At 37.2% G+C, this 17,790-nt stretch overlaps 1 protein-coding gene across 1 annotated transcript in view; it reads right to left on the reverse strand.

Annotated features, from left to right (window-relative positions):
* dlg4a (discs, large homolog 4a (Drosophila)) overlaps positions 1-16,957 on the reverse strand; it is a 37,386-nt gene extending 20,429 nt beyond the window's left edge. Inside the window, exons 1-2 of the mRNA XM_077504942.1 lie at positions 16,770-16,957; positions 4,295-4,456 (exon numbers count right to left, since the gene is read on the reverse strand). Of these exons, the coding sequence (XP_077361068.1) occupies positions 4,295-4,456; positions 16,770-16,874 (267 nt within the window). The 5' untranslated portion in view covers positions 16,875-16,957. The remainder of the gene's footprint in view (positions 1-4,294; positions 4,457-16,769) is intronic.
* Between the last annotated feature and the right edge of the window lie 833 nt (positions 16,958-17,790).

The raw sequence follows: 17,790 nt of genomic DNA on the forward strand, positions 1-17,790 counted from the left end.
ATTTTTTTTACTTGCTGTCGACTGATGATGACATCACCTGAGGAAGTAGGTCACGACCAATCATGGCTCAGTTTACTGACCAAACCCAGAAAACAGGTGAGCCATGATTGGCCGTTACCTGCTTCCTCAGCACAAGTGATGTCATCATCAGTGGACAGCAAGTAGAAAAAATACTTTTTAAACGTATTAATTGTACATAAAAAATAATGAAGTTATCAAATTCATTCTGGACAAAATATTACTTTTCACTGCTGAAAATCGTTCAATGAGTCAAGTGTCTCTTTAAGCAGTAAAATTGGCCCGTTTTTATCCATTTCTGGGGCGGCCATTTTCCAAGCCGTGTTCATTTGCTATAAAACCATGGATCCTACCAAAAGAAAGATTAAAATCTCTTCTTTCATCAGGAAAAAAAAGTATGTTTCTATCTGTTTCCGTTTTGCAGCAATTAGCATTAGAAGTTTCATCAGTTTTCACAAAGCTATTTAAAATTCCAAGTAATTTAGCTTTTTTTTCAAGATGGCCCTGGTTGATCTCCTTTGCCCTGCTGCCACCTGCTGGCCGTTTGTGTAATAACTACCATTTCTGCAACTGTTTTTTGCAGTTGAGAGGCTGCATCAAAGCCTTCTGTATGCTCTAGCATAAAAAAACAAAACAAAAAAAAACGTATAAATGCGTCTTTGGGACACTTAAAACAAAAAAAAACGTATTTACACGTTATTGGGAGCAGAGTTAAGACTCAGGTCCACCAATCACAGATTCAACCTTTTGTTTCCTTGCGTTTGGAATCATAATGACAACAAAATTATTGTGGTTAAGCAAGTTTGTTTGAAGTATCACGCGGACCTGTCAGGTAGATTAATGCTGTAAACAAAACACAATCTGTACAAAGCTCCTATTCTACTACGAGCAGAGCCTACTGAATAACAGTTCTGATGAAGCACATCCCACTAGTTGTGAAAATAGCAGCGAGTTCAAGCATTTAATTTAACCCCCAGAGACTTGCATTTTCTCAATTGGCTTCCCACTACGACCTCTCGTCTTCTGACAAATGCGAGGACACCAATTTTCCCAGGCCTTGCTTATTTATGTCTTTGCCCTTAATGTTTCCAAGTTGTCATCAACACCTCATTAAAAACACTCCACTGTTCAACTTTAAAGCCCGATAGTCTGGACGGGCTCTATGAAGCTGATTTATTGACTTTTAATGACACCAATGACGTTTCATTACACATATTAACTGTGCTTTTAATTTTTAGGGTTAGAACTTGGATTGTCATTTGCATTTTTATTGTTTTACTCAGCTGCCAAGAAGAAAAGGGAGGGATGTAGGCAACATGTGACCTCACAAATTTAATAGGAAGTCATTCATAAGAATATGCGAATTTCATGCGTTGCTTTTTGTATGATATTCTGCTAAATAGGAGGGCGCAGTTGGGCGCAGTGCGAAGTGGGAGGAGACGCTTACAAATCAATAGGTTGTGTAAAAACTATAATATGGAAATAGAGAGAAACCAGTTGTCTACAAACTAACTCACTGCAACATAGTAATATATATATATTATTCCCTAAAACACTTAAATTAATCACTTTTGATTATTCCGGGAAAAAAAAAAAATGATATTACACCAGGCTAGCAGAGTTTAAAAAAATAATAATAATAACAAAAATAAAAAATGAAAAAAAAAAGCTATTTACATGTTTTTCTTTTTGATTATTCTTTATGAAATTAACGAGAAAAACCACAACAAAAACGATGCATCAGCTAACATTATCCATCAAGTATGCTGAAATAAAGTGTCAGCAGGTGCATATTATACGCATACATGCCCTATAGTTAATCAATTTTGCATCCGTGCTTTATTTTGTGCCATTAAATGCCTGATTATTGCACTGCATTGAAGACAGTTTTAATGGATTGTAATAAATGCATCAGAACAGGCATGTTGGGAAATTAGATGGATGATGACGGTACGTTGTATGTGTCTAATGTCTGCTCATCCACGGATATATTATTACAACATTTCGTCAACGTTTAGTACAGGTTTATTGTTTAACGTGTGGTAATTAAAAGGAAAAGCACAGACACTGCTATATTATTTATCATTCCATTAAAAGACCGAAATCAACAACTATTTTTTTGCTGGCCTCTCAAAATCGTCAGCTTCCTTTTCTTTCGGCTCTCCGGCATGAAGTTCTTGCTTCCTGCTGACCGCACACAAATACTTCTATCATCAACTTCGCTCGCGTTCTACTTCAGTTTATTATTTTGCCCTGCATCCTGTTTTATATCCGGCGCGGCACCTCTGCTACTATGTTGTCAAAAAACAAAACAAAAACAAAAAAAACCCAGCAAAGTAGCTCTCAATCACATTGAGTGTAAAACAACGCTTGCATTTCCGAAACATGCGGAGGGAAGAAATATATTTTTGCTAGCAAGGGAAGAATGAATGACTCATGTAATGGATTTGAAATACTCCGCGGCACACGCCAGAGTAAAAAAAAAAAAAAAAAAAGAAAAAAAAAGAAAGAAATTAAATAGACTTTGATTATCCGGTAATGGTAGATTTTAGGGAAAGAAGCACGTCTCCCCACATGTCGCCGTTCTAAATGGCGCACCTCTCATCTCGGAATAATTACTGATTCCACAGCTCGCTGCTGGATGACAACTTCCCCTAAGATTAGGGGAATTAATCAAGCCGCCAAGAAAGATTGGTAAGGGACATTGCATTTCCTACATTTTTTAATGACTAAAATCAGGCAAGAAGATCTTTTTGGACACATTTTTGCTACAGCAGAACAGTGGTTGGTGGGACTGAACTCAGCCAGTTTCAAATCAAAATCCTTCTTTATTGAAAAATAAAATGTTTTGTTAAGATGGAACCCAGTGGCAGCACATACAAGGAAAACAGCAGAGGCCCCAGAATTGAGCCCTGTGGAACACCGTACGCTCCGTTATACATGTGAATGTATCCCAGCCACAAGGAGTCTGCAACCCACGGCTCCAGAGCCACATGTGGCTCTTTAGTCCCTGTGAATCTCTATAAAAAAATAATAATAAAAAAAAATGGCAGAAATATTTTTTTTACATATTTATTTTATAGTTAAAATATTCTTTAAATTAATTATTTAGATAAAAATGATTAATAATTATTCAAAAGTTCAATTTTTGAAGTTCTCAAAAAAAAAAAAAAAAAAAAGAGCCATGATGGTAGATGAAAAAGTTTTAAGAATTACCAAAAAACGTCCAAACAGGAAGAAGAAAAGCAAAAAATTACAATTAAAAAAAATTATGATTTTATTAAATCATAAAATGTACACAAAGTTGCCAAAAAGTCATTTATTTTCAAAAAGTCAGAAAAGAAAATGTTCAAAATGTATCTATCAAATATCCAAAAACAAAAGAAGAAATCCCGAAAACGACCATAAAATAAAATTGCCAAAAAAATCAGAATATTGATAGCAAAAAAGGCAAAAAAAAAAAAAATGGCCATAAAATGTCCAAAAAAGTAAGAGATGCAGATAAATATAAAATATAAAATTACCAATTATGTCAGACATTTGACAAAAAGGTCAGAAAAGTACATTAAAAAAAACAAAAACAAAAAAAACATCCAAAACCGCAAGACAAAAGGTAGAAGATAATGAATATCTACGTATATAGCATATTTTTGTGTTATGGTGCAGCTCTAATTAGCTCTTGAGCCCTCAGTACATTAGACCAACACAAACACACAATTTTTAAACCTTTTGCAGTCCACACAAATTTTTATTTATTTATTTGGCCTAAAATGTCTCTTTTGACAGGAAAGGTCGCTGACCCCTGGATTAGGTTAACCCTAACCCGATGGAACCCAGTTTAAAAACCACTACAGTCGAGTTTCCGCCCCATTTTAAACAATTCTCCAGCAGCATCATTTTCCCCATCTCCTCCTAATCTATGCTAGCATGCAGATGTGATGCTCATTAAAATACCATTAAAAGCATGCTGTCGTCTGACATCCAGTGTCCGCTAATGAGCCGCTCACTTGCCACTGCCCGTTTATTCACATTGCTGCCATTTTGACAGCTCTTCCCCAAATACCTCACAGCACCCCGCAGGACAACGCTCCATGACCACCGTGGCTCAAACCGAGCGGGACACGATTTAAATTGGAGGGGCAGAGCTCAGTGTCTCGCTCCGTTCCCTCTGCTCATTAAAAAATAAAAAAAATAAAAATAAAAGACCGCAATTGAGCTGCTGTTAATAGTGTTGGGTATTGATCAACAACAGCCTTGTGGTGCGTGTTGTCCTCACCTTGACGGGAGAGATATGCGTGTGCGGCGTGTAGCCATGTATGGCCTCCATGGCGGCGAGGTTCTTGTCGCTCATGTGCAGCATTTCGGCACTTTTCCCTGGAGCCAGATGTGCTGGACTGTGCTCCAAGGGGGGCGTCTCCTCATCCTGGTACCTGTACTTCTGCAGAGACAACAAACAAAACGTAGGCCTGTCACAAGCAAATATTTTTCATTATTCCATCGATTAATCAGATAGAATTTTATTTTGTATTAAAGTGTGATCCAAAACATTTTTTGTTGTTTATTTAGTATTATTTAGCGATTTAGTATTATTATACTCACCAACCTTTTTGATTTGTTCACGATTCAATCGTTTTCCACAGTAAAAGCAAGTGTTCGCAAATCTCATTTTGACTAAAAGATAATCAGTGTTGGATGAGTTGGACAATTTTAAGTTCAACAATAGCTCTAAACGATTATTAAAATTCCAAAAGTCCAGCCCTGGTATGCACCGATTAATTCAGTCAGTCAGTCAGGTGGATTCTAATTGGCCAATATTAATTATTTACATAACACATTAAACATTAGACAAAGAGACATTTACATCCAAGTTATTTTACTCATAATAAAGCTTTAAAATTAATCTGCCGATTAATCGGTTATCAGAATTTTATCCTGCCAAATATCGGAATCTGCTGCAAAAACAAAAAAAACAAGGATAAAAGAGACACTCAATTAAAAGAAGCTTCAATTGGTATGGGTTATAAAAAATATATATATTGCTATCCGATTAATCGGCAAGCCAATATTAGCAATCTCACACCAAAATTACCACTTTTTTTTTTTTTTTTTCAAAATTTTTTTAAAAAAAAGAATATCAGCAAAATATTGGCAGATTTTTCCAATTTTATTTTCTCTATTGTAAAATTGAACATTAAGGACAAAGTAACGTAAAACAGTCAATATCTTTATTGTTCTTAATAAAGTGTTAAGGAACCAAAAATGAAGTTACTTTACTCTTTATATATTTTTCTAATTAGTCTGCTAATTAATCAGTTATCAGAATTATATCCTGCCAAATATCGGAATCTGCCGTGGCTTTAATAAAATAAATACAAAATAAAAAAATCGTGCACTCAAAAAGTATATTTTTATATCCGAGGTATTATATTATATTATTCAATGCAGGGGTCAGGCTTTTTCTAAAAATAGCTCACCAGTGATGGGACATTGTGATTTCCAAGGAGAGTTGTAGAAGTGAGCTTTTGAAAATGTAAACACTTGCAGCATTTTTATAAAAAATAAAGCAACTATTTAAATAAAGTCACCTAATAATTTTTGGGCGACTTTAGCACAATGTGAAGTCATTCGATCTGGCACGGCGACGGCGGCGTCCTCCGCAACCTCAGCGCCGTGTGACTCACGCAGCACTTGGGCGGAGATCATGCATGATCTTCCCCCCGTAACCTTAACCCCCCACCACCACACCACACCCTGCTGGTAGCTAACCCACACGCGGGCATCCGGCCAGCGGCCCACCGCGTTCACCACACACGCGAGTTTTTGTTGCGGAGGTGCGAAGACAGAAAATCTCGCACGCAGCATTTTCCATCATGTGCGCGTCAAGAGTCGTCCTAAAAAGACGTCATTAAAAAAAAAAAAAATTGTCTGATGGCTAGCCTACTCATTGTTTCATTTTTTTGGGGGGGGTGGGGGGACTAGGAGGGAGTTACACGAGCGAGGCTGCCTAGCAACAGAGATTGCAGTGCCACAGTCGGGGGGGGGGGTTGCCAGCATCGGGCCTGGATCGCATTTCACTGAGACAGCAAGTAAGGCAAGGAGGCGAAAGGCGGGGGGTGCTTGTAAATGACAATTGACAAATTGAAGCAGAAAACAACAGCGCAGCGACCCCAAAGATAATTGTTTGTTGTTGGCGCTGCCATAATTCAAAGCTGATTTTTCATTAACTACAAACATTATTTTACTATATGTCAGTTTATTTATTTATTACCACCAGCTCCTTCCTATCTCGCTAAATTCACTTTATTGGGTGGAGAAAACGAAACAAAACAAACATAAACAAAGCAAATCAATGAGACAAGGAGCGCCAGAAAATGTCCGGAAGCTCTTTGGTGCTCGCCGTTTCCTGCATGACCAAACCATCACGCTGCCATGTTGCCTTCTGTTCCACTGGTGGGGGGAGGTGCATGGCAGTTGATGCTTCGCTTCTCTCTACAATCTACCTTGGCTTGGGAGCTTGAGGTGCGTTTATTGTGACCAGTAAATTCAATTCTGCTTTGTGCACCTTTGGCAAACGCACAACATCGAAAACGTCTTAAATGATCCCTTTTTATGTACAGTATTTTTAATTTGGTAAGCTCAATTTTTAAATGTATATAGCACCGCTACTATTTGCACATTTGGTGCTTCTGGGTAATTATTTTTTTAATTATTTTATTTTTTTTACCAATATTTAGGGGGTAAAAATTAAAAAAAATAAAAATAACCGAATTTTCCCACCAATTTTGACTATGTTCCACCATTTTGAATTTCTTGAAATTGAGACATTTATCGTGAAGATTCCACCACATAAAACAATTAGTGCATCACTCGCGAATATTTTTAGAATAGATTAATCTATCGATTAGTCAATTGATTAACCGACTAATCGGATTCATTTTAATTGTTGTATTAAAAAAAAACATGTTTTTCCCTGATTACTGTTTATTTCGTACCTCATATTTGTATGGTGATTTAAAAAAAAAAAAAAAAAAAAGTACAACAGATGCTTGCAAATGTCTTATATTGATTAAACACAGAAGATAATCAGTCTTTTTCATGAAGGACTACAGAAACCAGTGAACAATTGCTGATAATATTCTGAAATCAGAAGATTTGGACAATTTTAAATAGGAAAATGGCGTCGATTAATTTGAACCTCAATTACTTGTCAATTAATTTTGACAGCTCTAAAAACAATATTTGTTGGCATTTTTCCCACACGAATGAACCCTAGCTGGTTGTATTTCTCTTTGCTATACACTCTCAAACTATTTTTGATATATTTTATAGATTATTTGAATTCTTGACTGGCTCCAAAGTCAGATAACGCACAGAAATGTACAAATATTCCATTGACATTTCACAGTTTTCAGAAATTTCAAAATGGCGGAACATGATTGAAAATGGCGGGAAAATTCTGAAATTTTTTTTTTTTTTTTTTCCATCTACTCCATTAAAATGACAAACAAATGCCTCGTTAGAAATTCAAACTTTTTCCAAAACATGCTAGACGAGTGGCAAACGTGCGTTTCTTAAAAGAATAATCAGTTGTAAAGGTGACTGTAACAGTCTCTTTGCATGTATTGTGATGATAATCCCACGCGGAGCGGCCGAATAAGCCGTTCCCGTAATGGTTGGACGAGTTAACGTAATGTAGAGCAAATGTCAAACGCGATCTTCCATCATGCGGGTTTGTAATTCAAGGAGCCGGCTTGAGCTTTTCGATGACTGCGCGTTAGGTGAAGGGAGGAAATTCAACCTTGCCCTCTCAGGCAAGTAATTTGTCCAAGAACCTTCAGACGGCAAATGTTAAAAGAACTGTGAGAAGCTCCTCATTTATGCATTACTTTGTGAAAAAAAAAAAAAAAAAATCCACACTGAGACTTGATAAAATAACCATTATTAATTTAAACAGCTGCTCCTAAGATGAGTGTTTTTTTCTGCTCAATTTCCATGTCGTGACGACTAATTATTGTGTCGTGTACAATAAGATAATAGAGCTTGACAGAGAAATGTGAATAAAACTCCAAAGTTGATACCAAAAAAAAAATTAATTAAAACTAACAAAATTTTCTAAACAAAATTATTTTTGTTTAATTTGTACTACACAATGCTTACTGTGGTGTTTTTTTAAAAAATCATAAGATAATAATAATAATAATAATAATAATAATAATAATAATAATAATAATACTAAAATTAAGCATGGAAGGAAACTAAAACTGAATAAAAACTATGTAAGTTGCCCTGAAAATGAATTAAAACCAAATTTTATAAACAAAACGAAAAAAATATATATATCTCATTTGTCTTTCAATTGGCTTATGCAAATAATTTAATTCTTCTGATTTTTTTTTTTTTATATCACAATAAAACCCTGGCATTTGAGCAGGGGTGTGTAGACTTTTTATATTCATTATAGTTTTTTATTGTGATGCCTCCTTCTATTTTCACTACTGGAAAAAAAAAAAAAAAGCTATTAATTTCAATACAAGGCGCTGTTCACTGTTTCAATACACAATGATACTTTCTTATTGTTTCCACTTCAGGTCATCATACTAAAAAAAAAATAAAAATAATCTCTTCTCAGTTCAATTGTCAGTGTCTTCTCCCAGCACGATAACAATTTAAGTTGCCAACGAGACACCTTGCCAGCCAACAGTACACTTTTCATCGATTTATTTATTTATTTTTATTATGCATCCGTGTGCCTCACGAGGACAGGCGATCCACTCATCCTCTGCCAGTGCTACCTTCTGACTATCCTCCAAGGTGTTTCAGCCCAACACTTTGACAAGTGTTAGTCTTCCTGTAGCTGTGTGTGGTACAACAACACACTTTGTGGGCCGGAATATTTAAAAGTCCTGCCAGGCAGGATATTGTAGCAATCTATTCTGTTTCGAATCAAAGTTGGCATGCTAACACACTCGCCTTCATTTAGGACTACTGGTGGATTTAGAAACCAACAGCAATATTACATTATATGCACTACTGAAACCACTTCTAGGTAAATGACTTTTAACTCATTTGCTCCCAATAACGTGTAAATATGTTTTTTTTAAGGTTCTAAGTGTCCCAAAGACGTATTTATACGTTTTTTTTTTTATGCTAAAGCATACAGAAGGCTTTGATTCAGCCTCTCAACTGCAAAGAACGGTTGCAGAAATGGTAGTTATTACACAAACGGCCAGCAGGTGGCAGCAGAGCAAAGGAGATCAACCAGGGCCATGTAGAAAAAAAGCTCAATTACAATTTTAAATAGATTTGTGAAAACTGATGAAACTTATCTCTCTTCTAATGCTAATTGCTGCAAAACGGAAACAGATAGAAACACTTTTTTTTTCCTGATGAAAGAAGAGACTTTAATCTTTCTTTTGATAGGTTCCATGCTTTTATAGCTATAAAACACAATATTCTGTGGGCCTTGCAAAATCAGTCAAAATCCAGTAAAACAGCCGGGAGCGAACGGGACTACTTCTGTGAAAATGGCTGGGAGTGAATGAGTTAAGAGTGCCAAATGATATCAAGATAAAAGATTCGAATATACTCATTATTGTAATGCAAATTTAAAGCAACAACATACAAATGTTTTAATTAAAATAATGCAGTGTTTTGGTCATTTACAGTCTTTGGAAATGACCTGTAAAATATACTCTCAGTGATACAGCGTAACAATCTAAAAATATGTATTCCCACTGCAGCCTACTCGGTTTGCATTACAACAGTGAGGCGGAGAGGGAAGCATAAAAAATACATAAAGAAAACAACTTTTCTTCTACCCCCTTTCAATTTGGCATTTTCTCCACTCGTGTCCTCGCCCTAGTATATTTCCACTTCATTCGTTTTCTTGAATTAATGAGCTTCTTCTTTTTGTGAGAGGATTCATCTGCAACATTGATGGCGCAAATGTATCGTCATATTTTCAAATCTGATCTGACATTTACCTGTGTTGGCATCCTCGCGTCCTTATCTCAAAAACAGGAAATGGAGAAAGAAGAAAAAAAACAAAGATGAAGGTACATTTCCCAGAAGGGACACCTATCTGCTAAATAGAGCAGAATATAATTCTATTGTTAAAAAATAAAAAAATAAAAAATACCAAAGGCAATTAATGGCACCCAGTACATGACATGTATCAAGAAATCTGCTTTTAGGTATGGGGTGATCAGAAAGGTAATGTTTATGATGCGTATAATTTTGTTTGTGAAAATGGTTCCAATTTTTTCTTACCAACTTATTTGCTACACTACACTTTCAAACAACACCTCAGTATCATCCATCGTCTTTAAAAAGTTGTTTTTTGTATGCAAATGATGATGATTATTATTATTATTATTAATATTATCATTGTTTTAGTTAATAAAAACTAACAAAATAAAACCAAAATTGAAAAAAAATATTTTCATCAACGAAAAAAATTTTGTTTTTTGTATACATTTTTATTTGTACTTATTTTATTTATATGTTGTTTTTATTTCCATTTATATTATTTTTATGTATTTAATTTTTGAATTATGTTTTTATATCCATTCATATTTTCACTTTATGTATTTATTTATGCATTTATGTATTATTTATATATTTACTATTTTGGCAGTATTGGTCCTGTTCCATACTTTTTTTAAAAAAATATTCCTGGTTGGTTCATATATGAAAGAAAAATGTGTATACAGTATTTAAAAAAAAAATAGTACACTGTACAACCATTTATTATACTTCTCAACAGGAATTCAAGTGACAAATCTACTTGTTTATTTTTTAAAAGGCTTTAAAATTATTTTGATTATATTTTACTCTACAATGCTTATTTTGGTGTGTTTTTTTAATCTTTAAACAATAATAATAATAAAAAAAAAACTAACACTAAAACTAAACTAAAACTAAGCATTAGGGGAGGAAATCTAAAACTAATAAAAACGATGTAAGCTGCCTTGACAATTATTTAAAACTATATTTTATAAACGAATGTCAAAACGAAACAAAAACTAACTCCATCCATCCATCACCTAGCAGGGGAGCCCAGACTTCTCTCTCCCAAAACAAACTATAAGGAACATTCCAAAAGTATACGAACTCTGATTCAAACAAATGTAGCTTATTAGCTGTAATACCATTTCATACTGAGCACATAACAAGGCATATATTTAAACAAATGAACATTTTCTACAGAATGATTCAACTCCGAGCAAATAAACGTTTATATTTTACTAATGTAATCAATGTTGGTGTTCACCTTCCAGCACCCTCAAACATGCGTGACGGGGATTTTTTTTAATTTTTAAACAGTGTCCTGCTTAATGGTTTCACTGGGAACAAACATGCCCTTCCATGCAAGTCCGCTGGTCTCCGGTTGCATGATAAGAAGCAACGCTTTTGATGCAGCCGGCTAATTATTCCCCGTCAGCACGTTGCACTCTAATAAGGTGCACGTCTCTTATTGGCTGCCTATGCACAAACGCGAACAAGTCAGGAGTTCACCTCGAGCGTCAGTGAGAATGCAGCTTAATAGATAATCGCTTTGCACATTAGGATGCAAAGTGAGCGCACACGGATGTACGCGGCCTACTGTACAAGCATGCTGTGAACGAGGGAAGCGTAATTGGTTTTAGTGGTGCGTTGGTGTTTCTCTGAAAAGTGTTTTTTTTAATAAGTTAGATAATGGATTACAGGATGTTAGATTGGAAAATGCAAAATAAGGTATGGGCTACTACAGTACGCTGATATTTTTCTTCCATTGGACTCAATAACATTGCCACTTGTGAAACAGAGTTTATATAAATACGTAGGGATGTAACGATAAGGGCAATATCATGATATAAAAACCACAATATCGTCGTCGTCATGTTCACGATATTTAAAAGCAGCACATCAGTTAAAAAAAAAAAAAAAAGTCAGGTTGATTTCCATTTGTGCAGTTCTAGCACCCTCTGGTGGCTTGCTTTTTTTTAGTGCAATTTAGTTTTCAATAGGGATGTTTTGGCCCTTCTATGTTAAAAATCTACACAAATTGTCAGATGAAGGGGAACGTAATATGTGAAGGAACTCAATGTGGGCGTGCATTAACTCATTCACTCCCAGTCATTTTCACAGAAGCAATCTAGTTCGCTGTTTTACTGGATTTTGACTGATTTTGCAAGACCCACAGAATATTGAGTTCTATTGATATAACAACAAGAGTATTTCTATCAGTTTCAATTTTCCAGCAATTAGTATTAGAATATAGCTAAGTTTCATCATTATTCACAAGTTATATTGAGCTTTTTTCAACATGGCTCTTCTGCCACCTACTGGCCGTTTGTGTAATAATTTCTTCGACCGTTCTTTGCAGTTGAGAGGCTGCATCAAAGCCTTTTGTATGCTTGAGCATAAAAAAAACCCAAAAATATATAAAAACGTATAAATACGCCCTTGGGACATTTAAACATTTAAAATAGAACGTATTTATACGTTTTTGGGAGCAAAGGAGTTAACAAGTAAGCGCCTCAATATTATTAGAGATCGTAGGTGGTTTATATGCATTGCTGTTATGTACAAAAGCACAGTGTTGTGCTTTTTTTTTACATTTTTTTTAGTATGAGCTCTTTTTTTATAATATTGTGACCTTTTTTAAATTTCGCCAACCTCCCCACAATATCGTGGTAATTGTCCTGTCATGAGCTTCATACCCTGATAATATCGTATTGTGACGTTGTCGTGATGATATTGTTACACCCTAGAAATAAGTGAGAGTTAGCCGTTAGCCTTGAGCATCGGACAGTTCCTGGCGAAGAAGAACCACATTTGAATGTGATCAATTTGTTTTACCTTTCTATTGCTCTTATTTTTTTCTTTACCGCTTTCTATTTTAAAAACAAAGCAGAATTTATTTCCGACGCTCTAAGACCCCGTGAGTGTGACTTGCTCCTACAATCTGCAAGGAACAGCTGTAGTGTTTGATATCAGATGAAGTGGAAAGAACAAGTTAAGGAGGTAGCGGTGACCCCGCCCGGTTCAGACTTAGACATGAGGTGCATCGGTAAACATGTGCTGCCACTCATTCCTCTTTGCTGCTTCTCAGACTGTCACAGTTGAAGCGTACAGTGCTCGATTTGAAATAGGTCGAAGCCGTAAAGTGATGATGCGATTCCAGTGATTCACATGTACATCACAGCCATCTTGTGATACTTAAATCCCCCGTGACTCTTGCTTCGTCTGACATGAGGTCACCGCTTTGCCCATTTTCCAGTAAAGCTATACCCGAATCGATCCCGCGAGCGAGGCTATCATTGATCTGGATCTAGACGATGACGGTGCACTGATCCCAGCCTTCAATCGTTAAACGCATTAATACCCCGTTTAAACTCGATCCTCGACGTAGCGCCGCGCGGTATTGTATCTTTAAAGATGCACTTGAGCAGGACAGTCCGTCTTCATTAAGCCTTGTGCAGCCACCAGTGTGCATTAAGCATAGGAGAGGCCATTAAAGCGCTCATGAATGCTTCCAGACACATGAAAGACCCTTTTAATTAAGATCCTGAATATAAGATGACCGAGAGGCGCCATCCCAAAACGATTGTTATGTAAGCAACGGTAGATCACCTTGGAAAAGATGATCCTTTTGCACCAAATGTATACAAGCTGCAATATATTGTTGGTACATGATGGCCCAAAAGACTGGCTCAAGTAATGTAGCACCAATAACAACCCACCGTGGGACCACTCGGGCTGCTGGGTGCATAATGAGTAGAGTGGAACCTCGAAATACAAACGCCCCCGACGTCGGACAACTTCAAAGTCTGAAGCGTCGAGCACAAGATGGCAGTTCAGGATTTCATTGACAGGTGTTGCCTTTTGTGACACTCCAAAATGTTTAGTAAACACACATTATCAAAGAATAATTTTAAACATAAATGTTTATGTTCTTGTATAATGTGTTTATTTTATAGTACAGTGACTAAATAAAGAAAAAAAGTCTACACACCCTTATTCAAATGACAGGTTTTGTGTTCAAACCTACTATTAAAATGATTATTTTTTTAGTTCTTTTCAAAAGGGGGCGTGATAAACACTTGAAACAATGTGGTTACACGCCCTTTTATGAGAAGGTTCGGAATTAACTAGTCATGTTCAAACTTGTTCAGTGGGATCAGCACACACTTGCCGTACACCAGCCACCAATTTAGGTGCCTCTTTTTAAGCCACTCCTCCTCAAATTAGGGGGGCGGGGCCCCTTGGGGTGCATGTGTGACTCCAATGAATGTATTTATTTATTCATTTATTTATTTATTCATTTATTTATTGCCATACGAGAATAAAGTGTAATTGCACATCCACTACAGTAGGTGGCACCCTTATTGACAGAGAGTCAAGTCCATGCTCCTCTGCAGGGGCGTATTTAAAGCAATTTTATAGACAAATGCTATTATTTATAGAGCGTAACAAAAAAAAAAAAAAAAAAAAAAAAAAAAAAAAAAAAAGATCAACCACAAATAATGTCGAGCTAAAAATAAACATACCCACCATGCTTCACTGTAATGTGTTTGTGACCAAACGTGCATTCTGGTCTGCTGAGCTTTATTTGGGGTTAACGAGAGGCACTAAAATGGTGGCAGGTGTGTTCTCAATCCCATTTTATATTAGCTTGAATGTGATTGGTTAATTTTAAACATTGAGTTCTACAGGTTACAAGCTACTGTAATGGAAGAATTTAATTTCCATTATTTTTCATCCCACAAAAACCTGGCATTAGAACAGTCTTGTGCATCACTGCAGCTACTTTCCGAGGCAACTACAATTGAATTGAGGTTGATGTGTTTACGGCCATGTTGCTCACACAACAAAGCAAATGTTTGTTTGAGATTTCGATGTCACCCGTCGGTAATGAGGACTGTAGGGGCAACTTCAATCTGCGGGAGGCTAATGGTTGCCAGAAGGGAGGCGTGGCATCTCACAAGGAGGTAAGCAAAAACTCATGAAAGGGGGAGTGAGGCACTAATTCATGTGATTACTGTGTTTTTGCTAAAGCAACTGTGTTGGTTGACAGTAGGAACACTCATTGGTCACTGTATTAGATGCGAGTAGGCGGTAACCACTTTTAACTTTGACCAAAAGACCTTCTATTAATTTATGTTGTTTTGTGTAGTGTTTCCATGAGATGTGAAAAAAAAAAAAATTCTTTCACTGGTTATGCAGGCGTACTTAAGAGGCGTTAGTTGGCCTTTCATTATCCGAAGTAGCCTGTCACTCTACGCTTATGTTGCTTAATAGAAAAGAAGCTGGCCTTCAGACAGAAGGAGTTTGGGCCCATGAATTTTTATTCTAATCAAAGCAACCCGTTTTCAGTGTCATTAAACAACACGATGGTGTATTATTATTATTATTAGGGATGTTCGATAGCACTTTTGTTCAGACCGATACCGATACTCAGACCCTCAGTACTCACCGATACCAACTGCCGATACCAGTAGTACATTTTGACAAATAAAAAATAAAAAAATCGCTAAAAGATATTTTTAAACAAATATATTTCCTTTAATTTTGACCCAAAAAAAAAACAACAACAAAAAACAGCACAGTCACTCTTCAATAGTCTTAACGCTCAAAATAAAACACAAAAATGCTCTTTTAGTTTAAGATTCACAATTTTGAAGTATTTCCAAACCGGTGAAGTTTTGGTGAAAAACTGCTGCAAGCTAGCGCCACTTACAGGCAAGGAGGACTCACTTAACGTCTTCCCCCTCTGCCATCGGTCGCTTGTACTCGTCTGCGTCACGAGTACTCGAGTACTTGAAAAAAGGCTGGTATCGGCCCGATACCGATACCTGGTATCGGTACTCGCCCATACCCAATTATTATTATTGTTCTTATTTTCTTATATTTAATACTCCTTAAAAAATGCAACACGAAGGTGTATTATTTTAACACTACTGTAGTGTAAAATCAACACTCGACAAGTGTTACATTTCAACTACCATTAGAGTTGTTTAACTCACTCACTTAAAACAAAATAAACACTTTTAAAGTGCTATTGTAACTATATTTAGTGTAAATTTTACTATATGTAGGTGTTAAATTAACACTGCTGATTCTGCTGTGTACTAATGTACCATAATTCCGTGTTGTAGAATTGCATTCACAAAGTCCAATGCGTTACTGCCAAGGTGTGCAACCCGGAATTTATGACCAAACAATAAATAAAAAATAAAAAAGGTAAACGTAAACAACGATATAAGATAGGTTGTTATTCATTGTTGCAGATAGAAAGCAGCTGCTTCAGATTCCTCCTTGGGCCATATGAGAAAAGAAGAGCAGCGTTCCAGTTATCTGATTCCAAGGAGGACTAAAGCCTCTCATAGGCTCTCCCTGGTGATGAAGGATATTGAAGTGGCTCTGGGCTTGACAAAATGCATTTCCCAAGGTCAAATATCATGCAGTGCAGTTCCCCTCTGTTATGATGCCAACCTAAATGTGGACCAGTCAGCATGAATAGCTCCGCTTAGCCCTGAAGGACCTGGCCTACTGTGGCGATAGTGATTTCATTCATTGCAGGAAACTAGTGAAGCCGCAACTGCTACGTGCCGGACTTAAATCCCGCTCAGCCGTGAACATTCGCTGCAAGCTAGTATCCAGGATATGAGACGGCAATCACGTTCGTAAAACCGCCACATTGTTAACGACGTTGCTGCAAGCCAGCGTCCGGCACCGCATGCACCCTCCCCCGGGGCTCACCTTACCTTACACCCGAACATGAGCGACAGGGTCCGGTTGCTGCAGATGACCTTACACTGGCACATGACCGGCGAGAGACACTTTAGATTCCTGATATTAGGCAGAGACATCAGTCCGACGCCTCACATCCACACCGCTGCTCTGTCCGCCGCCACCGCGACACGATCGCCGGAGAGCCGCGGAAGTGGGGAGGGGGGTGCGGTGGGGGTGGTCCCTGCTGGGTAATAACCGACGGGAATGGGAACCAACGAACCACGTTTTAAATCAATTTTGTGAATGTCGGTCACATTTAATGTGGTCTACTCTATACGGTACGGATTGTGGTTAAGGGGGGGGGGGGGGGGGGGGGGGCGCGTTAATGATATACATCCCACCCCCATCTCCCATTTCTCTTTCTCGCTCTTTCTTGAAAGTTTACGCACAGCTGGAATCAAACGAGCAAAATAGTGACTCCCGGTAAAAACCACAAATAGCACACTCATCAAACTGATGTTGGTCATTTTGAAATCATTTTAAAATCACACCGCTGTTAAGTTACACCGTTTCTGTAGCCGTGTGGAATGGGACGAATGCGCCCCCTGTCGGCCCAGAAAGAGACAGCCTAAGTGAAGCTGTCCATGGTGCTGAAAGACAAAATGCCTTCGTGTGGTGTGTCTACTTTAGTGATTGAGGTGAACCCCGCTGCCATTCATTAGCATGCTCGCTCAAGGTGGCTTCCACCGAGCCTTTAATAAATGAGCCCAAGAGTGTCAGTAACACACACACACCCACACAACCACAAAGGTGATGCATTAAGCTACTTTCACGTTTGCCCTCACCGCAGTGGCGTGTCGGATAGGTGAAAGGTAATGCGGGCATTTAAATTGCTTAACATGTAAATAGTAATTAGTGTAGGCTAGTATTTGTTCTTATTCACGCCATCATGGAGGTCTGCATGTTCTCCTTGTGTTTACATTACTATCTCCCTCAGCCCAAAAGCATGCATGTTAAGTTATTTGAAGTCATTAATTTCAGAAATTGTTTGTT

This window comes from Festucalex cinctus, chromosome 18 (assembly GCF_051991245.1).
Source record: "Festucalex cinctus isolate MCC-2025b chromosome 18, RoL_Fcin_1.0, whole genome shotgun sequence".
NCBI lineage: Eukaryota > Metazoa > Chordata > Actinopteri > Syngnathiformes > Syngnathidae > Festucalex > Festucalex cinctus.